Here is a 26,915-nt window from a genome sequence, read left to right on the forward strand (position 1 = left end):
AGTTTTTTTCACTATTTCTAGTACAGAGAGAATGTGTTTCTGTTCTCCCCTAAACTGCAGAAGTCTCAAACATGATGATCAGGTGTTGTAGATCATCTGCCTTGCTCACACTCCTGCTTACTGATCCTCTCCATATTTTGGTTTTGGTTTCATTTTCCTCCCTACTGTGTAGCTCTGACAAAGAGAATTTTGGCCTGTTACTTGGAAGGCTATACCACAGTGATGTACATCTGAGGTGTCCATATATCAGCCACTATTATTCTGCATTCTTAAAGGCATGAAAACAGGCACTGACCTGAAGTTTTGGAGATTTTAATTCTCTGTTTATCCTGCCCTCTGCGTACACCTAGAAGTGGGTAAGGAAAGCTGTTACAACTAATTACTGAGCAGCAGAAAGAGATATATTACAATAATATTCCCCAAATATTATCCAAAGATTATGGGATATATTCCTGAAAACACTTTAATGTAGAACACCAATTTTTCTCCAGTTCCTACAGAGCAGTAAGTGTTTCAAGGGGATGAGTGACAGGTCTAAAAGGTTTGCTAAAGACTACCCAGCCCACAGTTACCAAAATTGGTATGAAAATCTCAGCTTTGCCCCTCAGTTCACTGTTCAGATCACCCCTGTGCCAAAGTCAGCCATGAGACATTGCCCATGCAGGAAGATGTTTTTACCAGAACAAGGTTATTCTTCTCTCATACCTGGTGGGGCCTTGTGCCCCTGCAGGCTCTGCACCTTTTCCCCGATGCCATCAGTGGAAGGGCTCATAAACTCCTCCTGAGGTGGCTCTGAGTGGAGTCCAGCCTCTTTCATCTTCAGAACAGTGAAGGGGGTAACAAAATTGTAAGCCAAGGCCATTGACTTGGCTTTTTCCATCAAATTGTCCTTTTCCTGACTGTCATCACTCTTCAGCCGAGAGTTGAGCAATTCCTTGATGGTGAGGTAACTCCACGCCCTCTCGATGTAATTATTGTCACCTTTGCCATCCTCCAGGCCGGGGACACCTCTGATGTCATTTCTGCTCAGCAGGTCAATGGCCACATCTGTTTTGAGGAGGATGTACTTCTTGGAATTGCTGGCAGTCACCTCCACGTGGAGTTTATCCGAGGTGCGGTTGATGAGTTTGCCGGCTATGATAATTTCAGAGCCATTGAAGTAATTGGGGAAGAAGTTCTGGGTGACCTGCTCCACGTCGTCTTCGGGGTAATCAACACGGATGTCAGAGAGAAGGGGTGTCCCTATTTCATCATAGAACCTTAAATCAAGACACATTTTTCACCGTTAGCACTGTATGAACACACTCTTGCACTTGTACACCCACAAGGACACAGTCAGGTTATCTAAAATGGCTCCTAAGTCATTCAGGTACAGTTTGAGCCATTGGGATCCAAATTTAACTACCACATCCACTCTAACTTGGCACAGAAAAATAGGGGGGGGGGACCTCTGCCCTTAGGGCTTTTCAAAACCTGAGTAGACAAAGCCTTGAGAAACCTCACCTAAACTTGAAGTTAGCTCTTCTCAGAGCAGGAGGCTGAATTACAGGATATCCAGAGGTCCCTGTCAACCAAAATTATTCTCTGCCTCATTTTAATCTTCACTGTTCCTCAGGCATCTAAACAGAGTCTCTTAAGTATGTTCATAACCGTAACAGCGTGTCCTGACCTCCCTTCCACTACAGTTCCAGACCTCTGCAAGGAGATATTTTTGACCACTTAAAGGTAAATTATTGGCTTCCAAGATTCATGGAAAGCACCCCAGTTATTAAAAAATGTACTTAGAGGAGATGCTGTTACCTACAGGTTTCTGGTGGTGTTACACATGGTATCCCAGAGACAGAAACTGTAAGGCCAAAATGTCCACCAAAGCTGAAGAGATTCCAAACCAAAGCTGAAAGACCCCTAGGTTGTGTTGGTTAGTGTAGGAATACAGTTTTCTGAGGTCCAACAGATAAAGAAAATCCAGAAGGAATCTCACCATGCCCCCCATTAATGAGAACATTTCCAAGGAATGCAGGAATTCCAGCTGCTATGTACAGGCACCCTGGCACAAGAGAAGTCACTTCCTCATGGTTCTTTTTCTGTTGGAACAAGGCATGTCTTTCATGGAACCAGGGAGGTTTACCTTTTAATGCTTTGTTAACGTGACCAGCCACACTTGTGAGAACACCTTGCACTGAACAGCCCAGAAAACTTTCACAAGGCTCAAAGCCCAAGTTTACAATAATGTGTTTTCCCTACAGCCGTGTACTTTTGAAGGTTCCTCCCAAGCTGCTCCAAGAATACCATATTTCCCATTTAAATGCCAAACTGCTCATCTCTTGGCAAGTCATTTGAGTTTAATTTGGTAAATAAACAAAGAATTGGCCTCAGCCCTTTTTTAGTTCAAGCTGCATTTATTTGACACATCTGGTAAAACAGACTGTCTGGAAGCGAAAGTCACACTTCCTGCTTTATTCTCTCTCCAAGGGAACCCAAACCCTGAACTGGTTTACTTTCTTTTAAAGTCTGTCTGAGCACTCATTGTCTTTCATGCAGAGACCTTACCAGATTTAAAAACATGACTGAATTAAACTTGAGAACTCTCTATAAATTAACTTCTGAGTTGTAGCAAATGGTGGAGATATCCAACCTATCTTAGAATACAATTCAAGGAAGTATCTGTATAAAAACACAACCTGTTGAGAATGAAAAAAATTACATTGGCACCCATGTAGGTTTTCCCTCCAACTGAGGTTTGAATTGGCCTCCAGCAGAGATTGTGCTTTTCTGTATAAATTTGGCACCAGATGCCAAATGGGTTTGCCATGACTGAGCTTGATAAACAGTGAGCTGTTCATCAGAGAGAGGCGTTTGAACAAGTACTTGCAGCACTGGACTCCCACAGCCCAATCAATCAGAAATCCTCTGTTTGCCAGGGAATGCCACTTGCTATCCAAAGGACATGTCCTGAGGAGGAAATGACGTGGGTGGAGTGACAGATGGATCTACAGAATTTAGTTTAGAAGGAATGCTTGTCCACGCATAACAGAAGGCAAAGCCCTGGTGGAAAGCGCTTGGATTTATTGCTCCAGAGCAGCTAGGCATGAGCCAGGAGAGAGGTCAGTACTAAATTTCTGTCTCTTTCCAGTTTCTGTGGTTAAAACACCAATATTTTGGGGGTGAAAGCCACACATTTTTATTTGGAAACACTGACACATTGCCAAATGTTTTTGTCAGAGATGTGGTCACATATCTTTCTGGCGTTCCTTTCCAGAGTCTCCCCTTGGACTACAGCTCCCTTATCACAGAAAATGAACATAATCTCTGGTCCTACTGAAGGATAAGGATTTCAGGAAACTTATGAGGAGTTTAGGTCACAAAGAATGAGGAAATTAAGTGACTATATGGTTATCCCAGGAATGATCTTAGTGTTTTCTTCAAAGTCAAATATTTTTGATCTTGGGCAAAAAGTTATAATTTCCAAATATTAAATAAACAAATTTTTTTGCTCCAAAATGGAATCTTCATTCCTGATCCCCGCCATGCTGTTCATGTTGTCGATTTGATGTATGAAATGCATCCTCTCCTCCCACCATCTACCTTTGAGGAGTTGGGAGCTGTACCCCCAGCTCTCTGGGTTTTTATGTCTAAAACAATGATCTGAATTAGGGAAACAAATGCCTTGTTCTGAGGGTTTTGGAAGCTCCAGTACATCTCAGGGGGTCTGCTAAGAAAAAGGAAATTTCTGGGTACCCATTCAGAGTATCTGATCAAACTCTGCCTCTCCCAACCAGAGCTGAGCCTCAGGGAAGCTCCAATTTCTTGCCATGTCTCACTAAAGGATTTTCCATCCCAAAATGCTTTCCCAGAGAACCCAAAGAACAGAAAAAGCATAACAAACCCCTTGAGGTGGCTGGCTGCATCCTCATCCTCCTGGAAAAGCCTCGTCATGCCGCAGTTCTCCAGTGCCATCCTCTCCAGCAGCTTGTGGTCCACATCGTTGCCAATGCCGATGGTGAAGAGGCAGAATTTATCCCGGATGGCATCCTTGGTGTTGCTGAGGATTTTGGATGACTGTGTTTCCCCGACAGTCGGCCTCCCATCCGTGAGGAAGATGATCAGGGACACGCTCCTGGCGTCAATGTCATTCTGAGCAATGTAATCATTCAGCAGCTTCGCCCCGGTCTGCAGAGCCCCGTTAATATTAGTCCCTGGGAAGGTACCAGAGTGATTAGAGATCATTTCTCCTTCTAAGAGTGGTGTGAATAATTTCCCTGAGGTCCTTTTAGTGAGGTGACCGCTTCTCTGGACATCAGGATGTCCCTTTTCTCCACATGAAGTTGCTCTAGCCCTTTAGTTCAGTTCAGCTCTGTTATTTAGCACCAGTTTGGCACAGCTGTTTATGGTCTTATGAACTGAGTTATGAATTTCAGTTTGTCATGTGAAATTGCTGTTGAATGTCTCAATGTACAACAATCAGTCTGGTAAACAATCATACTATGTTTGGCTGGTACAAACAAAAATTGTAAAGCTTTATTATGGGACTCTCCCAGATGATATCTGAACTAGGAAAAGTTCTGCTCATTTTTTTTTCTGATGGTCACAACACTTGGAGTCAGGAAAAAAGCTTTCAAATGGGAAAACTAGTGGATGGGTTCATTCTTCACACCCCAGGGGATACAAAGTTTAAAGGGAAAAGCTTGGTTAGCTGAGGAGTGTGTTTGCACAAAACAACTGGCTAGTAAAGAATAGAATTGCCTGAAGTGGGGTGGGAGGGAGAAAACAAAGTAAATGAGGGAACAGATGTACATTAGAATAGGCATGAAAAGGATCCAAGCCCACAGTGTGTTCAAAAAATTAAAAATAAAAAAAAAAGAAAACAGGAAAATGAGTACAAGTATTCACTTTCTCCACATATTTCTAGTCAAAGCATAGAGGGATTGGCTGTGGGACCTTTGCAAAATAAACACATTGGGGTTAAAAACAGCTCTTAGAAACAAAGCTGGTGAAATGGGTGAAGAGCCATACACAGCTGACTCCTGGGGGTCTGGAAAGGGAGATCTAGGAAGGTTGTCAACAAGATGTGATAGAAAGCCCATACAGCATGAACCTAGAAACTCAGTGTCCACAGCTCCAGTGACTGCAGCAAGACAAGGAACAGGGAAGCAGCAAAGACTTCTGAAAAGTCCTCAAAATCCTGACTCTGTCTTCTGCAAAATGGTTCTCAGCCAAAAAACCTGCACCCAAATATCCTAACTCTCAATCTCCAGGCAAATCCAAAATTTCAGAAAGAACATTTTCCCCAAAATGAGAAGAAATCCATGTGATGTAGCAGAGTGTGTAATTTTATACTCAGTTGTATCATAGAACTACCAAGCACTGAGAACTGCCTTTTGCCACACGCTCAGGTATTTAGCAGCAGGATTTTTCTCCCGTTTCTTTGGTATGTAAGTACAGCACAGGGGTGTAATGTTCTTTGTGTGTGTTCATGTTCACTGGGAGATAGTCAAGGAACAGCACCTTTATAGGGAAAGCACAGAGTTAGCCGAAACTGAAGTACCTGTGGTGGAGAATCACTACACCTTCCTGTTGAGCCACAGTCAATCATTTCCTTTAACTTTTGTTCCCTGGCAGGTTCATGGGCAAACCCAGCTGGTTCCTGCACAGCTCTCTTGGCATTTCTGGAGTAAAAGGCTTTGTTCTTTCAGTTTAGTCCCACTATTGGTAATTGTTTAACTGGGCAGGTCCCTTAACCACTTCCTAAGCAATTCCTCTCACAACACAAACAGCACAGCCAACCATCCTGTTTGCCCTGTTTCTCCAACTGAGGGTTTCCTCTGCTAGGAGTGGTCACTGCTCAGGGGCAGCCACAGGAAGGCCTTCCTGACCTTCAACCAGCTGTGACTACTTCCATGGGGAAGGATTTGAATAGGTCATTTTGCAGCCCTCTGGGCACAGCTGCTGGAATATGTTTGGTTACAAGCCTCACTGTAGCTGGAGATCTTTTTATACTGCTGTCCATAGCCTCACAGAGACCTATGAATCAAATTAAAAGTCATGCCTGCACTCTGCCACTGTTCTGGGGTTTTCTCTGCCTGCTTCCCTCCAGGCAACAAGGCATAAGCAAAAAGGGCCAAGAAATTCTCAAATATAATTTTGGCTGCTCCTTGGTAGAGATGAGAAGACAGTACTAGGTGAGAAACTTACTCCTGTATAAGGCAATCCCACATCCCACAGATTGTGCTCCATCCCTGGGGTTTCCAGCCCAGACAAAATCATGAGCCTGCTTTCACAGAGCCTTTCAGAAACTACACAATACTGGCACTGTGTGTCCTTTGCCAGGGTATGTTTTCATCTGTGTCCTCAAGAAATAACCTTGGAAGCTTTCCCATTCCAACGGTGTCACCAGATAAACAAGAGAATGGAATCAAATTGGGTTTAATAGGTATACAGAATCACAGACTAATTTTGGTTGGAAGGAACATTTAAAGGCCATCTTGTCCAAACCCCCTGCAATGGGCAGGGTCTGAGGAAACTTTCCCATCATGTATGTTAATGGAGAACACATAACCCTGAGTGGAGGTGAAGGAACCCCCTTGTCCCATGAGCTAAATCCTAATGTCTTTTTATTCTATATGCTCCAGGACCACATTCACCACTCTCTGTTCTGTTGTAGCTAATTGGATAACACAATTAGTCCCATCCCTGTCTCTGGTCATACCTCCAGTAGGTGACATGTTATGGATGTACTTTTTGGCATCCCTGATGTTATTTGGAGTAACTGGCACCAGCCGGTCCTGCTGCCAGACCTTTATTCGGTTGGAAAAGCCAATGATGTTGAAGTGGTCTTCAGGCCTTAGGTCCTGGAGAATTGTGAAGAGAGCTTCTTTGGTCTAGAAAAAGAGAGAAGCAGACACAACTCTCAGTGTTTTAGTGGGCAAGAATTTAGTTTTAAGATTTCTCTCATCTTTTAGATATTTCTACACCAGCAGTTTGGCTGATGAAGAAAATTGGGATGTCCTTCCCTATAGCAAGGCCTGATCTCTCTGGTGCCAGGGGCTGGGCAAATAGGAGATGAAAAACAACTCTTGCCCAAAAGGTCTTGTGAGGCACATCTAGATCTAACTAAGCTTAAAAATCAGGCATCAAAATTAGGATAAAAGCTCCCAGTGATGGGGAGAACCATGTACTGAATTAAGGGATAGTGAGTGATAATGACTAATAACAAACTCTTAGAGTTTGTCTAACACACTCTAGATTGGCAGTAAGCTACAAGTGGCATATATTTAAAATAGGTTACTTATAAGTTAAAAAAAACCTGCAAACATGTCAAAGGATGCACATTCCCTGTTCATTATTAGGATAGTATTTGCTACATATACACTCTAATGAATAGTTCCAGCAATTAATAAATGTTTAGGTTAATAAATTCAGTTAACTAGATATAAAAAGAAGTCCTGACTAGTCATTGCAGATTCTACCTGCCAGTCAATTTTGTCACCAGGTATATTATTTTTCATCAATATGCCAGCTGTTCATCATACTATGTAAACACAGGCAACAGAGTGAGGAAAGCCGGTCACAAGATGAATTCTTAAAGGAGGTTAAGGATCCTAAGTTCTGGGAAAGCCAGACCCCTAAGGAAATGTCAAGAGGAAGACTGCAGAGGTGTCCAGTTCCCCTCAGAGAGACCAGCTTGGATTTAGCAGCCATGAAGCTGTGTTCACATGGAGACAGACTTCAGCTGAGTTAGACTCAGAGAAGTTGCACAAAAGCATCCTCTGTCCATGCAAACATACCCTATATTTGGATGCAAAATACATGGGAGGAATATGAGGCAATATCTAAGCAGAAAAATCAGCAGATTATCAGCTCAGCCCCTTCTTGGCCACCATTAAGCCTCACAAATTCCAAGGAAAGCTATGCAGGAAATAATATGGTGGGCTCACCAGCTTTTAAAGGTTTCTCTCATGCCTGTCAGGAAAATACGTGAAGGGCTAGTCCAGAAAAAATATAGAAGTAATCAGCAGTGCTGGAAACCACATAAGTCTAGGCCTGATGTTGCTATGTAAAGACAGTTTGGAAAAGGGCTCAAAAGACTTATCACGCTGTGTCATCAATGTCCCTCTGGATTCTGCATGGCAGATGATGATGCAATGATGCAACTGCAAACAAATCTAATCCTCACAGCTGGTGCCTTGGCTCTCAGTCCACCTGAAATTAAGGGGAATATTTCCCATAGCTCCAAACATTCTGGAGCCAAGTCTGGAGACTTTCCCTGCTTCTATCCTCTGTACAAATCATTTTCCTTCTGCAGGGATCTCAGGATTAATCCCTCCATTTGCTTAGCTGGAACATTCCTCCACATCCCACCACTGTTTCACAGACAAGAATATTAAAGCAAATGCTGGTGGAACAGATTCTTTCAAAGAGAAGGGGAGAACCCCACTAGGTTCACATCATAATGTGCACCAAACAGACCTTCACAAAAGTGAATTCCTGCCCCAAATATGGAGGCTGTCTCCAGTCTAACAGTCCATAGAAACTGACAAAGTTGGGCTAAATAATCGGATATTTGAAAAAGAAGCTCCTCTTTTACAACACTGTATTGTAAAAATGCTTCAGATAATGCATGACATCACCTTTCAGAGACACCTTCCATCAGCATCCCATTTTACAGAGAGGAAAATCAGGCTACTTTTATAATTATGTCAAAGTCAGAAAGTGAGAGGTTCCCAAAATTGGAGTCCCCAGCCCACAGTTCAATCAGCCAAGCTATCCCACATGTGCACATACAGCAATCGCACAGCAAAGAAAAGGACTGATTTATTCCACGATAACAAGGTTGGCCAGAGTATTTGCCCCTCAAAAAATTGGATCAAAGTAAGCAGAAAGTGAAGATAGAGAACCTTCTATCCTGCATGTAAGCAGTTCCATGCCAAGCTCTTCTGAAGGAGATTTGGGCAGGGTGTTAAAGCAAGGAACAGAAGACCACAAAGGCTCCCTACATAAACATCCCCTCCACTCCCACACAGGAGAGAAACAGAGGTTCCTAGAGGCAATGATTTGAAGAAAAACTCCCCAAATCTCATTATCTATATTACAGCTCTCTGATTATAATTAACATTGCTTGACCTCTCCCATTACAAAACCCCTCCTTTTCAGTTTTTTTTTTTTCCAATTCTCTGAAACAGCACTTTTGTCAGAGGGATTTATTGGGCCCAAATAAGCTCTGCTGTTTCTGAGAACAAGGCAAGAGGAGAAATAATCTTGCTTTGGCCTACTTGCAGAGAGGCTGCCTCTCACTTCCCATGTGCTCACAAATTCCTTTTGACATTCTTGCCTGTGTTCAGCCAAAAGAAAAGGAAAGGGTAAAACAACACAGAGCAGAAGTACCTTGGTGTATACAGCATCCAAGCTAGAATTGCAGAGAGGATCAGGAGGGAACTGAAACAGACATTCCCAGGAAACCCAGCACTTCCCCACACCCTCATACAGGGGCCAAATGTGGGGCTGGGACCATCTCTCTCCTTTCATTTCCTCTTTGCTTTTTGCCTCATTTTTGTCACTCCAGAGTTTGAGTCAATTTTTCCCAGGAAAAACCTTCTGCCATATTTTAATGGATATGCACTGACAGCCTGGATTCTGGCATCTGTATCCTGTGCTTGCCTCTGCAACTTAAATTAAAACCCTTCGAATTTATGTAACATGCACACAAACATATGTACAAGTGTGTGTGTGCATGCACACATGGTTTTGCTCCAAAGCAAACAGTGAGGGAGGCCATATGTTCATTCTCCTGCAGCTTTTTACTCCATTCACAGTAAAAATAAAGGGTGGGATTCAGCTTTCCCAACTCAGTCATTAGAAAGCTGGGCATCACATCTAATCCTGCTTGAGGCAAGGGAAGCCACCTCCAGGGATTAATCCATCCCATTTGTCTGGGACAGGTTTTAGGATGGGCTGAGTCACTGTCTGGAAGTGCCTGTCTCCAGGCATTGCCTTCAAGCAGAGAAGGTGGGACTCACCTCAAGAACTTATCCTGCCCTGTCCTGAGCATTCTGATTTTTGCTGGAGCCAAAAGGAGCTGAGCTGTCTCTCCACCTTTCCCAGAGTGCTCTGAATCCCCTGTCTCTTCCTATTTCCATCTCTCTTCCCAGCTCATTAGGACTCCCAGGTATGCCCTAAAGACTTCAGTCCTCATGGGGTGGCAACAACATGCTTTGCTACCTGCCAGCATTCCTCACCCACTAATGGTTTATGAGAGAGATGTGACTTCCCTCAGACTGCTGGATATGATTCAGGAGCTGGCAGGCAAAAACAGCTTTTAATAAGGAGGATATCTTGGTAAAATCATGAAGGATTTGGCTATGACCAAGTGTAATCGGTGCCCAGCCCTCTTCTCCCATCTCCACCAGACCCCAGGCCAAGCTTTGCAAAGCTCTTCTGCCTGCAGCTTCTGCTGGGATACAGCAGCAGGTTTCTGTTTGTCCTTGTAAGGCCTTCAAGCTGCAGCTTCTCCTGGCTCCAAGGAGCCAAGGGCTGTGGCTGCCATGGGATTCCCAAACTGCTCTGCTGCCAATGGGGTTCTTGCAGTTCCACTCCCACCTGGCCTCAGTGAGTCATTCCACTGAAACTCCTGCCAAAGAGGCAGAAAATTAACCATTTCTACCCTGCTGAGGGCCAGAATATTCCTCCATGGCTGTGCCCATGCCACTGGTTCATTTTGGAGATCAGCTGGACCCATTCACAGTGAGGAAAAAGAGTTTAGGGCTCCAGTATCTCTGTGCCAGGTGCTGCAAGGTGAAATACTTTTCCCAACATGTTTGCCTGGGTTGATGCATTTGGAGCAAGGATTAAAGCAGAGGATTGCAGGAAGTAACAGTCCAGAACAGCTGAATAAAAATCCTTTTTTACCATTTGGGAATAGTTTGTATGTGTCAGAGTCAAGTTTTAAATAAGGATTTAAAAGAGGATAACTTGGTGGGGGAAGATTCCTCCATTTCCCTTAATACAGATAAAATTGAGCTGAGGGGTAGAGACTAAATTGCCACTGCATTTGAGATGAGGAGTTTTGCTGGTGAATGAGCTACCAACACAGCTGGAATCTTGGGACTGAAACAGCCATCTCCATGGTTATGACATATCACCCCCAAACCTGGAGCAGGACAGCCCTGCTCTACAGCTGGGGACAGGTGAGGAGACCATGACTGCCAGGAGTGACCACAGTTTATGTCTGTGCTTCATAAATGATGAGAGGAGGGAAGAGGAGCTCACACTGCCTAAATGATGAGCAAACAGTGTCTGCTCAAGCCTACAAGGCCTGGGACAAGCCAGGGCCCAGCCACCACTCTGACCTTCCCTGTCACCTCTGCACTGGCACCTGCACATCCAGCACAGCTGCTGCCTGTCTGGTTCTTGCTTGCTACAGGCCCTGCATGACAGCCAGGGTGATTCAGAGCTGCACCAGCCCCAGCAATAGCAGGAAGAGCAGAGCTCCCTCGGCTACACTCGAGTGTGGCTGTGATCTGCCACCCTTGTACCCAGCCCTTGGAATTAATGCTGACAGACCTCATCTTGCCTAAACACTGCTGGAACAAAGCATGGGAAGATACACGCTCTTAGGGAAAGCTGAGAGCCTTCAGCCTTTCTTTGGGCCAAAGATCTGCCTCAAAGACATCTGGGATGATGTCAGACCATCTGGGCACCTTTTAGGAGGAATCTGAGTCCTGGTGACATTTCTTCCACAGTCCCTTATTTGTTTGGGGAGCGGGGCGAGGGTGAGGCCTGGCTACCCTGAGAGCTGTGCAGCTCACAGGGACACAATATGTGGTTGTTAGGAGCTGTGGCACTGCCAGACCTCGGCCCTGCTGGGCAGCAAGGAGAGAATTCAAACACCTCATTAAAATGCATATCCCAAGCCCACGTATTCACACTTTCCATCGCCTTAGGAGCACTTCTAAGTGTTTCATCCAGCCACCCTCGCAACAGCTGGGCAGCAGGACTCCATCACCAGTGACACAGCCTCTTCCAGGTCAGCCAGCACCAGGGAACTGCTTGGGCTCAGGATCAGCCTGTCTAGAGAGCAGTGCTAGCAGGGAGGAAAGCATTCCCAACCACAGCCTTTGGAAAACAGGAGCCACTGACAGGAACAGATGCAAAGGAACAGCCTGCAGAGAGCAGACCTGGGGCCATCTGTATCCATGTGCTAAACAATCCCACAACTAGAAGACAAAAATTCTGCACAATTTGTCCTTCCAGATCCCTATGAGAAACCAACTTTCACAAGGGAGCTAAGGCACAAAATGTAAGCTCAGAGGGAATTAGGAAGCCATAGCTCTGTCCAGTAATATGTCTGAGAGTGCAACAGTGGTAGGGAAGGGCTCAGAAATGAGATCTCATACAGCAAAAAGGAGAAAAGTACAAGTGAATATATTGTTTGGCAAAAGATTGCAAGGAAACACAGGGACAAAAAACAAAAGAGCTCCTTCCTCCCCTTCAATATCCTCTGTGCTTTGGTTCTTCTCTTCCCCTTTCCAAACATGCAGAGGCAGCTGATAGAAAGATCCAGAGCTGGAATTTTCAAACAACAGTCAAAGCTCATCAATGTCCCCATGGTCTATCAGAAGGATTAATTAGTACTGTGACTTAAAGAAAGGCTTAAAGGCATCAAAGTCATACTTGAAATGGTGCTAACATGGTCAGACAAGGTGTTGTCATAGATTTAGTTCAGGTCCAGAGCCAAGGGGAATGCAGTGGGAGCACCACTGGCACATTACAGGGAGCAGCCAAGGTGCAGAGACAGCAGAGGTTTGGGCAGTGTTGTATCTGCTGAGTTTGGAAGCCACATCACATGAGTTTTGCTTTCCTCTGTGTCCCAGTGTCCTTTCTGCCCACATAATGCTGGTCACATGTCACCTGCCAGCAACTAGGACCTCTGTACCAAAACCAGGGTTTAACCCAGAAGTGTATCCTTGGATTGTTTTACCTTCCTTCATCCCACTCTCAGAGAGGACAATTGGCTCTTTTTGCCTCCCCAGGGAATGTCCTGAAATTGAGGAACTGCAACTGCCCCTCTCCCTGTCAATGTATCTTTGTGCTTTCTTCCTGGCAGACAAGAATGGTGTAACCAGGGAAAACTCCTTCGCAATTCCAGACAACAAGCATTTTGTTCAATACTGACACAGGCCTGTGATGGGAGGGAGTTTGAATACAGAGTTCTGGACAATAAAGGTCTGTCTCCATCCCCTTGTCCAGTCTCCCCCTCCTGAACATCCCAGATCCTTTGCTGGTCACTTGAACATTGTTGACTCCCTATATGGCCTTAAAAATATTGCTTTGTATTTTCCCAGGCTGAAAAACAGCCATCCCTTAGAACAAATGTTTGTTCCTATTGCCCTTTCTGAAAAAGATTTTTCACTTAACATTGAGTGAAACTCTTAGCTCCACATCCATCCAGGACACTTAAGCACTGAATTTTTGCTCAGTGGATGATAAAACCATCCTCAAAGATGTTATCAGTTAGGGTAACCCACTTGTCTAGCACCCAGCAGCATGGTGAGGATAAATTCATGAAAAACTAATCTCAAAAGTTGATTTGGAGTTCCATGGGTCTGGAGGGCAGAGTAGGTGCTCAGTCTTTGCAATCTCACTGCAGCACTGAGGATGTGAATGAATGCCAGTGTGAAGATTTAAGGAGGCAAGTTCTAATCAGCACCAAGCATTGTTACTTGAAGCCCTTATCCCAGTGCAGAATGGGTTGCAGTTGGAGGAGTAAACAATTCCATACAGTAAATAAGGCAAAGGGAAAAGCTTAAGGGCTGCCCCACAGTGCTATACTGAAATAACCTCACTGGAAACAACAGGGCTGCATGGGCACACAGCCAGACTGACACAGCAGTGTCTGAAGGCCACATTCTTCTCTTGTGCTTAGCTCATTTTAAGTGGAATCAGACCCCATAACATGCCCATCAGACAGTCAAACCCCCACCCTGTCAGCATGACGAAAAATTTCCATGGAGATAGCAGCAAAAGGTCAGCACCAAGGGAAAATGCCCCATGCCCTCAATGCAGAGCTTGACATCTCCCCCTCTGCCCATCCTCAGAAGATGGAATTCATCCCAGGCATGAAAACTGTTCCAACAATTGGGTGCTGTCATTTTCCGTCACACAGACCAGCCCCAATAGAGCACTGGGAAGAGCTGACATGCCCAAAAGCTGTCCACAACACATCCCCTCAATTTCAGGAATCACCAACTGCTGTGCTACAGAGCAGGAATTGAGTTGAGACACAGCTCATCATGCTCTTCATACTGATTACCCCCATCCTTCACCATGTAGCCACTCTCACAGAGTGGGTGTCTCAGCAGCCAGAAACCTGCCAGGTTTGAAGCTTTCTAGCCCCTACTCAGAACATCCCATCCATGTGTGTAACCTGCTAGGAGAGATGTGTTGCTCTTCCCTGTGACTTCCCCATTTTCATTTATTTTCGTTACAGGACTTGCAGTAGGGACTTTACAAGAGGGTCTTAGTGACAGGACAAGAGGGGTTGGTTTTAAACTAAAAGAGGAGAGATTTAGATCGGATATTGGGAAGAAATTCTTCTCTGTGAGGGTGGTGAGGCCCTGGCACAGGCTGCCCAGAGAAGCTGTGGCTGCCCCATCCCTGGAAGTGTCCAAGGCCAGGTTGGACAGGGCTTGAAACAACCTGGTCTAGTGGAAGGTGTCCCTGCCCATGGCAGGGGGGTTGGAACTGGATTATCTTTAAGGACCTTTCCTTAAATCCACACCATTCTAGGATTGTCTGATCTCCAGTGAGTGAGGGACAGTGACAATGGTTTGTTGGTTGAAGCAAAGACCCAGCACTTTTGCTCAGGGTTGCATTAAGCAATGCAAGAGCACTAAACAGTTCCTTAAAAAAGCAAACTTGACAGTTTTGCCATCTAAGAATCTGCCACAGGGCCCTCAGAGTTCTCCAACACCTGCCCCAAATTTTCACCATTTCCAAACCCTCTCAGCATCTCCATCTCCAGGATCCCCAGTCCCTCCTGCACATCTCTGCCTCCAGCTCTTCCCCCTGCCCATTTCAATCCTAAACCACTGCCTCAGGCATGAAAGGAAGCCAATTCTTTGCCCAAAACTCTGCAGAGAAGAGAGCAGACATTTTAGAGAAGGTTAAGTCACTGCATCAAGGGTACCTATCCAAGCAAAAGCTCTCTCCTCATGACACAGCACTATATCCCTCATTCCTAAGGGACCTCAAATTACATCATGTAGACCCCAGAGCTACCTGTGAACGCTGTTTGATGACAGTAATACAACATGGAAGACCTCACTCCAGCAGGATTCCATGTGAGGTTTCACAAGCACTTCTGAGCTTCAGCTGCTCTCCACAGCCAGAAACAAACAGTCCCAGTTGAGCAATGTGTAGGACACACCCTGATTTAGGGTGAAGGGGTATTTGCTTGGAAATAGCAGTGTTGCTGCAAACAGTGCTAATCTAATAACTTCAGTCTTGACAAAGATCTGGTGTCACTTAGACTTGGGGGATCTTTGTACAGCCGTAAGTGCAGACATGGTTTGCCAGCTAAAGAGACAAGACTCTGCAAAGAGACAAGCACAGGCAAAGAAAACAACCTACCTAAATTCACATAACAGTCATGATGAAAGCACACACAGAAGCCAGGTCTAGCTTCCAGGTGTTGCTCCAGCAGCTGGAAAAAAACCCTTAATTCCAGCTTGGAAAGGACTACTAAAGAAAGAGCTTTCACTTCACTGACTTTTATTCATTTGCCAGAGCCTTGAGGATACCAAGAGGCTTTAATGGCTCTGCCCAATCCCAGCTGGGGCCTCCACCCACCCTCCTGCCCATTTAAGCGCCAGCCTGGGCCTTCATCCCAGTCTCAGACCAAGAGCTGTGCTGTCTATAGCTCTGGTACATAAACCTCAGTGACCCAAATCCATGGAATGACTTCCCAGCTTCATTCCCCCACTTCCATTTCACTACAGCTTTATCTGGTGGTCACTGGGCTGTGTCTGGCACATCAGCAGCGCCTGTTTCCAGTTCATCCTTTGATGAACTCAGTGATGGTCCAACTGAAACATTTGGGAGAGCTCTCAGTGTCTTCATGAGTTTTCAGTTCATGCCTCAGCAGCATTTCCATGCAAACTCGACCCTCACCTTTTCATCCTATTTACTCCAAACTCAATTAAAGGACTTGCACTTTGGTGGTCTGGGATCTTCCTAGGAAATTTTGTCTCTGCTTCTACTGTCTCAGCATGAAGCAAAATTTGCTGTTAGTCCTAAGACCAGGAGCAGATGCTCCCCTCCTGAATACCTGAAAGCATCTTCCTCTGAAGCTTGCTTGTTTCTCTGCATGACCCTGTCATTATTTAAAAGTTTTAGGGTTCAGCAGATTATTTTTCTGCACGACAAGTAATTGCATTTCTCTTGGAAGAGAAATTTTATTTTCTTTGAGTAAATAAAGTCTAGATGGATGTGATATCTTATTTACTGTAGTATTTCTTATATCTTATATTCACACTTCCAGAGAGGACTGAGATAACACTGCTGAGGTGTACTCCTGAGCAGGAGGCAGCTGCATGGGGTTGTTGGTGCTGCAGGCAGCTCTTCTGTCTTCTCTCAGGTTGTTTCTTTCCAACAGAAATGGAAAACCTGACAAAACTTTCCTCGTCACAGTAGCTTTGAACACTCTGAAGGCTGTAATTAGAATTAGCATTTTTTCCAGAGTTCCCTGGCGATTTCAGGCTGTTCTCCCGGGCAGCAGCCATTATTTAGACTAACAGTCAGCAGGCTCACAGCCAGTTCTGCAGCAACCAGCAGAAGTCAGAGGAGTTTGGAAGGAGAACATTGAGTGCTCAGGTGCTTGTCTGCTCCTTCACCACTCTGAAACTCCTCAGGGGCATCTGTGCTGAAGCACAGGAGTTGAGGGGTTGGGCACACAGGGCCCTCAGACGGGCTCCACTGTGTGTGTGACTCAAGGGTACCAACAGCATCCCTTGGACAGGCACAGGCAAATGAACTGAAGCCCTTGAAAATCCCCAGCAGGTCCCAGTTTCAGCAGGGATTCCTCCTAGAGCAATTAACCTGAGAGAAAATTACAGTCTGGCACACCACTGTTGACAAGGTGCCAGGCTTGCAGTGAAGCCAACTGCTTAACTGAGTGTGTGGCATTTACTGCCTGTGGGAAAAGTAAGGTGAAACAAATCCGTGGTTGAAACAACTCTATCTTGCTATACATCTACAAAATACCTGCAAATTCATCCTCTTGTGGACATATTCACAGCTTGGAACACTCATTCTATAGCAAGAGCCCTTTCTCACCATGTCCAGTGAAGGTGGGCACAATGATGGTAATCACAAGGTGGTGAACTTATAACTGCACCCTTTTTCTCCTGGTTATATTAATGAAAAACTGCTGTGTCCCCTTCTACCTAGCCAAAGGTACCATAAAATCAGCAGGGTAGACTGCTCAAAGGGCAAATCATTTTGCTTCCCAGTAAACCCTGCAGATAGAACCACTTCCCCAGGCTCTCCTGGCTGTTAAAAGCAACTATTCCACACAGAACTTGCTGTCTCTTTGCAGACAAAGGAACAAAGTTCATTTGGATTTTCCTTGCCAGTGGGACAGCAGTAATGATGTGAAAAGCCTTGAGCACATGAATATTTTTTCCCATCATGCCCAAGGATTTTCTATTCCTGAACTTTATCTCCCTGTCAGTGCTTAAAGGAGACTGTAGCAAAGGCTCAGGTTCTCAGAGGAGTTTGACTGCTGCAACACATCCGAGTCTGCTGGACACCACCAGAGCTCAGGAGCTATGAAAACTGAGGAGAAATATCTTCCCCTCAAAGTTAATACATCTCTTAATGATGTTAGGGGAAGGTGTCAAGGGTCTTAATCACAGAACCAAAGAGCTGTCAAAACTGCAAAATACCTCTAAGAACATCAAGTCCAATTATTAACACAGCACCACTGTGTTCACCGCTAAACCATGTCTCCAAGTGCCACATCCACACACTTTTAGAACACCTCCAATGATCTGATTCAAGCTGATCAGCCAGTCTCGCTCTATGTGTTTGCAACAGAACATCTGTTGCTTCAAAGACTGAGATATCTTAGGAAAAAAGGGATGGCACAAACAGATAAAAATTCATGTTGGAAAAGGAAAACCTTGGGAGAGGAAAAGATAAATGACTCACAATTGGGTTGTGGGAACTGTAGGATGTATGAAATCCTGACCCCACTTGAGTCACTTTGCCATTTACTTCGTGAAGGCAGGTGACTGTAAAGCACAACATCTCCTCCAGATGCTCCAGAAAAAGGTACACAGCTGATGTTTCCTATCCTTGCTTATGCAATCCTAAAAACTGTCCTTTGCCAAAGTCACTGCAGCTGACCCACAAGAGCACTTTACAATTGCTGACTGTATTTTTAGCTGACCTTGCATGTGATCCAGTAGAGAGAAATGAGGAAAAACAGTCCCATGGGATTTCCCAGCTCTCTACATACCACCACAGATCACCACAGCTGTGAGAGTCCAAAGAGAAAAGACAAAAAGGAGACATTTCCTCTGCTCAGATGTATCTTGCCACCAGGGAATATGATTGTAATTTAATAAACATCTTAATGACATCAACAACTGAGTAAAAAGGACACTGAGCAGACATGGCTGTAACTGGTCACACTTTCCTAAAGAACCAAGAGAGGTTTATTTTTCAGCCAGTCCTAGATTTTGGTCTTTTCTTGATTAATCAATGTGGGGGTTTTATGATTTTGATCTTAATTCCATAAAGTTTATGTTTTGGAGCAGCTGGAATCAAAGGAAGATAAGTGCTTCCACCCCAAAGCACTCCTTCATAATGTACCAGTGGTTCTCCATAAAAAGAATATACTGAGATAACAGACAAAAATGTTGGGTACAGCTTCAGCTAAGGTTCTGGGTAGACACTTCTCTCACTTCAGGCTCAAGAGGAACCTCTCTGTAGTTAATTTGCCTGAGATCCAGGTTTGGCAGCACAAACTAAGTATGTAGTATGCAATATGAAGTAAACCTTTAGGGGTTAATGGCTGTGTTGCTTTTAGTAGGTGTAATGAAAAGAAACTCTGATACTTGGGAGCAGAATAAAAGCTTTCATAGTGCAAGGTTAATCTGCTGACTACTTGTGCAGCTCACAATAGTACCAAAGCCCTGTGGAGTTTTAATCTCCCTGGTTCAGCATTTGGTCACTGGCTGTCTGCTTCCAGCCTGCAGGACTGGGGACATTTGTGCCAGAACTGTTTATTCTGAGAGGCAGGGTGGTCATTTTCCAGCAGGAGGATAACAGACAGCCAAGAGCCAGGCTCTGTCCACAGGACTTTTTACAGATTCAAAGGCATCTTGATTTGAGACCTCATTCAGCACAGAACTAGGATTGCTTGTTAACAACTCTCGTGATGAGTCATCTCCTTCCCCAGCCACTGGGGAAGATAATTTGGATCCATAGAATCCATATGCTATTTTATATTCGATGTGCCCTTCAGCTTGGTGTGGTGGCTCACATTAAGGTCTGTGCCCTGGAAAAACATCTGAGATTTGTTCCGAAATACTCAGATTCCCAAAAAGGACAAAATTACTTTTCTTTCAGCAGAACCTCTTGAGTTTTGCTTCACTAAGTGTTTTGCCAAGGTAATTTAAAGGCAGAAGTGTTCTCTCTGTGCTGTTAGACTGGAGAAAAGAATCTGCTGAATGCACTTTGCTGGGAATTCTGCCTGATCTGCCTCTTTTCATACCTCTCAGAACAGAACTGCCCCAGACTGCCCTATGCTCAATTTTGGAAGCACTGACATTTACAGAATGATGAATCCTTCTACATTCCTTGTTCCCATCCCGTTCCCATTAACATGATCATTTCTCACTGTAAGATACTTTACTGCAGGTAAATCATCTCACCTTGAGGTGTCTTCAGAGCCACCTCTCACCTGAGACACAGCAAACATTTTGCAGAAGAAAAACAGTGAGACAAAGTCTGAACCAGGCTTTGCCCTCTCAGAGCTGAGCAGCCCACAATAAACACAAGGAGCTCACCTGCTTCAGCTTTGTCCCCACCATGGAAGCGCTGCTGTCCAGCACGAACACGACGTTCTTTGGCAAGGGAGGAAGATCTGTGGGGGCGAAGTAGTGCACGAAATATCCATTGAGGATCTGTGGAAGAGCAAGGGAGTCAGGAATCAAAGGTGCAATGTTCTACAATATCATTTTGGCATATTTGGATGCTTTCAGTGACTCTGTCTACAGCGCAGGATATGAATGCTCCTTGGTATCCTTCCTAATTCTGGTCCCCTGTTTATCCAGACTGGATAAGCCAACTGGAGCTCTGCACATCTCTTTCCATGGCTGACACTGGGGTTTCCTTCCAAATGCAACAAGGATATAACACATGTGCCAACAGATCAGAACCACAACATGTACTTGAGGAACTGGTCTTGTATCCAGATATGTGCAGCCAGTATATTGAGAAACTGAAAAGCAGACACAAAAAAGAGCTCAATGAAGTTGGGGCTTAAGTCCATCTCGTGGCTGCTAATTGACTGGTTTTATTTTGGATAGTTCTTACAAGATGGAGGAGTGGCCTTCACTCAGGAAGCATTTTTAGGAATTTGGAGCAGGCAAAACAATTGAACCATCTCGAGTACAGTTAATACAACAGAAAAGATTAATCATTTGTACAGTACCTGAACATCCCCAACACTCAGCTCCCTGTTGACATCGTATCTAATTATGAAGTCTCCCAAAATTCCATTTCGGGCGATCCTGGTTTGCTCAACAACACTGGGATTGAATGTAACCTTAGCTAAGGTTTTGGTGTGCCCAATGACAGTAGAGGGAGGAGGAGATACATCACCTGTTGAGATAAATCCACAGTATTACAGGTTTTTCACATTGCCTTACAGATGTCAAAGCACAGCAAAGGTGTTATTGCCATGGAGACAAATCAGCCAGCAGAGTGACTTACTGGGATTGAAGATTCAGCTCTCCAGTGATAAAAAAAGAGAGATAAAAAGAAATTAACCCCTCTCCTCTAGCTTTAAACTGAAACCCATGTTGTAATGCTCTCAGAGATGCAAATGTTTGTAGAAAATTCCTGTATTTGGTTCTGTTTTGCCAAACACACAATCTCAGACATGCTGCTCATTCCAGCCAGCTCTAGACATCCAGGACACAGATCTTACACCTGAGATCCTGACAGCCAATGCAAGTAGGATTCATTTGACCTGTTTAAACACATTTCTTCCAGGATTACGTTACTCAAACTGTAGATTTTTCCTTATTGATTATAAAGAATTCTTGAGGTGGCATGTTCAGACATACCACAAGCATGTGAGGTGGGAATGATCTGAGTGACCCTCCTTGCAGAAGCCTTTTATATTCTTGAACACAGTTCCCATGTCTTCCCCCAGGTTTCTTTTTTAGGCGGCACTTGATATCTGGATCACAATTACTCTCATCTGTTTATTTGCCTTGTTCTTTTTAAACAAGAGACAGAGAGAGGAAAATCTATGAGATATTTCAGAGTCCAGAGCATGGATGAGCTCCAAATGCTTTTTCTGGTTAGTGCTCACACTGAAGGAGTTAGTAGAGCCTTCAGACAAACTTTCCACCAAATTCAGCTGAAGAAGTAAACAGAGCAGGAAAAAGCATTTTCCAGATGAAACTGGCATCCTCACAAGAGGAACAGTTAAACCTAAATTATTTTGGAGTCTGGCAGATTTGGAATTAGAGCTGAAATGCAAAGTTCATCCTCCGCTAACATGTGGAAACTTTCAGACAGCTGTTATAAGAAATAAAAAGCTTTCTGAGACCTCTGACTTCAGAAAGAAACAGTCATCCTCGAGCAGTCTAGTGTCTCCTGCCCAAGCCCACAGCTGGTTCTCACACAGCTACACTGGAGGAAGAATATGAGGACAGCATCCAGGACACCATTCAGAAAGTGGCTCCATTCTGAGCTTGCCAAAGAAGGTCAAGATCATTGCCCTCAATGCCTCCTGTTTTGGGGTTTGTATGTGCCAGAAGACAACACCTGCACATGCCAGAAGATCATTTTCCAAAACTCACATGCCTAGTGCCTTCCTTTGGGAAAAATACAATTCCCATATGGAGCCATGTGTGCAGGAGTTACTGTACAAGGAAATATCCTAGAAAGACCTGTCATCACATTGTCTCTGCTCCCCATTCAGAGAGGATGGATGCAGGACTTTGAAAAGACAAGAAAAGGATACATCCACAAGTGAGACTGGAGGAGATATGGGATGCTGGTGGCTCAAACACTCAGAACAAACTGCTGATGGGCAAAGCACCCACCCAGGAGCCAGGGCTGAGCACAGCCCAGCTCAGGCTGCAGCCGGTGCTGGACCAGGTGAGGAAAGAGGGGAACCTGGGGAGGTGGGAACTTTGTCTCTGTCCTTATGGAGTGAATTCAGCTGTGATAACTCCCCACCCAGGGGACAGTCTGAAGGTGGTCACGCTGCTGATTGGCCATGATGGGACATAATTGACAACAGCACTAATTTAATAGGCAGCTGTATCTTCTGAGAAGGTGTCAAAGACTCCCAAAGTGTCCCATGATCCACAGCATTCCAACAACCATTACAAGCTCCCCAGCCCTGGGCAGGGACCTGGGCATTCCCACCTGAACCTGAGTGAATATAAACCAAATAGACTGGGCATTCTGTGGGTTTCCCTAGGATTTGCCTCACCATATGATGGATCTAGCCTGTGATCACCACTTTGACCAATAGACATTGAAACTGCAACAGCCAAATCTCATCACAAGTCTTTCAGGTAATGAGATCTTTTTACTCCTCTATATTTTCTAAAGTGATATATTTATGCTTTTATATTTTTATATTACTATAGATAATAAGAACCAAAACATATCTGTTTTCCTGTGCTACCAGGTTGTTCTAAAATAAAACCACATGTGTGTATTTACAAACACTAATGAATCACTGTCATTTCAAGAACCTGGGTTACTCTCACCTTTTAGGATGGGTTGTAACAGTTTGAAGGTGCAATATATTTTTCATCCACTATTCTCAAGGTAATTTGTTAATACCTATCAAAATATCATATTTTATAATTAACTGTGAGATACTTTAGACATAGGAAATAGAGGAAGAGAGCTCTCATGACATATTCAACCTCAAACCAGTCAGGCAGTGCCATTTTCCAATGTTCCAATGTCCAGCCAAGTGGTACTGAAGAGTTTTAAGCCATGGGAATACAAGAGAGAGCAGACACTTTTTTTTCTCATTTATTCCCAGTATATAGATTGTCTGCTAAGCAGCCCCTCTGTAAATGTGAGATTCACAATTCACCTGTCTTTCACTTAAAAACTCCCAACCTTCCCTGGAGGTCTCACTGCATGTGCAGATCCCACGATTTTTGGGTGTCATATGAGCAAGAATGCTTTGCAAGGAGCAAGTGACGGCTCTGATGGTTTGTTTTTGGATCCATCTTGAGAGATGACAGTCAGCTGGAATATAGTGGACAACCACATGGGATGATTCCAGACAGAAAGGGTCTGTAATTGAATTCTGAACACAGACAAAGCACAGGGAATCTGAGTTCTGTTGCTTTACCCATCCTGCAATGGAACACCTTTTTCATATATGTTTTACTGGCTAGGGAGGATTATAGAATCCAACAGCTCAGGCCCATTTTTATATGAGCTCTTTGAAATCTGAAGCATGATGCCAAGAATGTCAGTGCTTCCAGGTTGCCATTTGGATAGTGAGTTACATGAGTTTTCCCTGTATGTCACTTACATATAGGAATTTCCATACTGTGCTGGAGCAACAGTGTGTCTGCTCTGCTGAGTCTGTGTCTATCCTTGATCAATGCCAGATGTCTTGCAGGAAAACCACATGCCAACAATGCACTGAGATATTCCCTGATAGGTGAAAAAAGTTTCCTGCCTGTCCTGATGAGGAGCAGAGCACATTTGTCACTTGGCACGTGGCTGTACAGCGCAGAAACTAATAAGGCTTGACCTGGAGGTAGTCCAAGTCACTGAGAGCCTTGATTGGAGGTGATTTGGATGAAATCAGGAGGATCTCACTGAGCAATCAGTTTAACTCCAGTTCACATGTATTAGGATCTTTCTGTGGCAGATATGAACAGCTCCACTGATTTTGCTGGCACTGTGCTGCTCAGAGTGACTGAGGGTCAAGTCCCAAAAGACTCTGCATCCTCCTTCCATCCTTCTTTTTTGGTGCTTTTTAACAACATGTAGCAATCACAGTATCCTGAGCTGTCGGTTTACAACAGAAAAAATTACATCTACACTGTCTGAACAGTGAGCAAGGACAGTTGGGGGTAAGAGCAGATGCTCAGATAGCGCTTAGTGCTTTGGCAAAATACGGATTTTCCTCTTGGAATTTCCCATGTTCTGAAGTGCAGGATTTCCTATCTTCCTTGGCATAGATGGATGGAAAAAACAATTCACTTGAGTGAATAAAATAAACAGTTCCCAGGAGATGTGGAGGCCAGGGAAGAGGCTGCTCCAGTGCTGAGCACAAGGCCTGAAGGCCCAATTCAAAGCTCTTAAAGACAATAGGAAAAAAAAAAAAAACCCAAACCCTATTGAGATGAATGGGATCAGCCCTGTATTCATTAAGCTTCAAAGTCCTCACAGGCCTAGGCACAGATAGCACACAGACACAGTCATCCAGAGAAAATAGATCCAATGCTGCCAGGCCACTTCTTGAGAGGTCCCCAAGGCCCCACAAATAACAGAGCCATGGGTTATAAAATCCCTCCTTACCTTCAGCTTTCCCATTGCCTTTCTGCTTGCTGTTTCGAAGGGGAGGCACCTCCAGGGACACTATTCCTGAGTTCTCCAGGATGTTCACCTCCACTCGTAAGCGCCCCACCAGCTGCTGGGGCCGGATGCTGACGGTGTATTCGTATTTCCCCAGCCGCCTTTGCAGAAGTTCTTCATAATGCAATATGAACCTGGCCTGCATCTTGCGAGGAATGAAGACAGAGGCCTTGAATGTCTCATAGCCGTTCTCCCTGGAAGGAAAATCCAAAGGCACCTTCACATCCCATACACATTACACATTACCTCCTTCTCCCCCCTCTGATAGTTTTGCCTGTTCCCTGTAAATAATCAACTGAGCCTTTCCATCAAATCTTGTTGAACACCTATTACAGTTACCATTGAACTTTGTTGATTTACTGCTCTGTATAATTAAAGTATGTTCTTGCTTCCCCCTTGAGTGAAGTGGATGATTGTCCATGACAGCACCCTAATTTTCCATTCTGTTATTCAGAAAGTAACAAGAATTCTTTCCTCCAGTAGTACATCCTGGACCATCCTGGAATTTAAAAAGTTGTGTGACAGGGTTAGAAAAGGCCACATGCAATTTTTCATGGCTTGGAGTATAGGAATGACACCAGGCAGTGCAGATAACATTCAGTTTAGCTGCTCCTTCCCATAAATCCATTGATGGGCATACCAAGGCAGCCAAGACAAAGATGGCAGGAGAGTGCATCACTTCCCAGAGCACAGCCAAATGCACAAAACTCACCTTCCTTCTGTGGGGCTTGGAGGTTTCTTGTGCCTTTCTTTGTCATTGGTGCTATTTTTCTTTTCTTTGCCTGTGACCTCTCCATAATAAGTCTTGTTGCCAATGCTCCTGGAGAGATCAGAGATGTCAGCGTGGTCACTCTGCACCCAAGTACAGTCACAGGTGTACATTTACTGCAGGTTCTTTCACGGGCTTTGATGTGAGAAGAGTCTCAAAGTGCTGCTGATGTCACTCTCCTCAGTCCACCCAAGTCTCTGGGACAAAAGCCAACTCAGAAATTCTCTGGCTGGAAATACCAGCCCAGTACAAAGGCAAAAGTCTCTTCCTATTCACTTTAAATGGAAGTATTTCATAAAGAGTGGGTCCCCTATGCCCTCTGGTAAAGCCTGAAGCTGTGGCCCCAATATCTGTCTGTAGAGAGGATCTGAGCATGATCAAACCAAGTATGTTTGAGACCAATAGTTTAATTTATTGGTCATTTCACTATGAGGTTTCTCTCTATTTGGTTTATCATTCACACCTCCAGCAGCCACTGAACCTATCTGCTGGTTAGAGTTGATTTCTGCTCCATTGACACTGTGGAGAACAGGAAATTACAAGAAGATTTTTAGACATTAGTCAGTCAGGTGAGATAAATTATGTGCCATTGTTGCTGAACCTTTCCCTGGAAAGGTTTTTGAGGTCTTGAAGAGAGTTTTCTCATTCAAATCAGAGAGAGGAGGAGAAGGAAACAGTTAAAAGACACTCAGATGGGAAATAGAGTAGCTTCCCTCCCTGTTTGCATTGAGGATTTGAATTTAGTACTGTGGCATCCCTAGACTTGGTCTGTGCATTACTTACATGGTAAAGTTGGAGATGAAAGCTGCAGCTGGGATCTGCATCTCAAACACTGCTTCCCGTGCCTCAGAGCCACTGTTCACCATGGTGCAGGACACGGTGGTGAAAGCGTACCGGGAAATGATCGTGGATCTCACATTGAACTCGGACATCCGAGGCCTGGTTTCCTATGGGAATCAAATGTCACCTCTAAACAGACAGCTGGATAACTCACCCCTTCAGTGTTTCCATGGATTTAATGTTTAATCTGGACTGGCAAACTCCTACCCAATGAGTATTAGAAGTCCTGACAACAGGCAAGGTGGGCTTGTCCTCAAAGTTTCAGGTGAGCTGCAAACAGGAATCAGGAATGTGGTACTGCCTTTGCTCATACACAGAGGCCACAGACATTGTCCAGTGCTTGGGAAAATATGAGAACTCTGTTTATGCCAGCCTTTAAGTTGTGAAACACCCTGACAAAATCCATCTCTGTCCTAAACTGAAGCCTTCAGCTCTGTGTGAG

General features: G+C 44.5%; 1 protein-coding gene across 1 annotated transcript in view; it reads right to left on the reverse strand.

Annotated features, from left to right (window-relative positions):
- LOC131592316 (inter-alpha-trypsin inhibitor heavy chain H5-like) overlaps positions 1-26,915 on the reverse strand; it is a 40,431-nt gene that overhangs the window by 6,203 nt on the left and 7,313 nt on the right. The window contains exons 3-11 of the mRNA XM_058863731.1: positions 26,417-26,580; positions 25,577-25,684; positions 24,808-25,058; positions 20,717-20,886; positions 20,070-20,186; positions 6,707-6,878; positions 3,887-4,196; positions 706-1,259; positions 296-346 (exon numbers count right to left, since the gene is read on the reverse strand). Coding sequence (XP_058719714.1) covers positions 296-346; positions 706-1,259; positions 3,887-4,196; positions 6,707-6,878; positions 20,070-20,186; positions 20,717-20,886; positions 24,808-25,058; positions 25,577-25,684; positions 26,417-26,580 — 1,897 coding nt within the window. The remainder of the gene's footprint in view (positions 1-295; positions 347-705; positions 1,260-3,886; positions 4,197-6,706; positions 6,879-20,069; positions 20,187-20,716; positions 20,887-24,807; positions 25,059-25,576; positions 25,685-26,416; positions 26,581-26,915) is intronic.

The sequence above is a fragment of the Poecile atricapillus genome, chromosome W (genome assembly GCF_030490865.1).
Source record: "Poecile atricapillus isolate bPoeAtr1 chromosome W, bPoeAtr1.hap1, whole genome shotgun sequence".
Lineage (NCBI taxonomy): Eukaryota > Metazoa > Chordata > Aves > Passeriformes > Paridae > Poecile > Poecile atricapillus.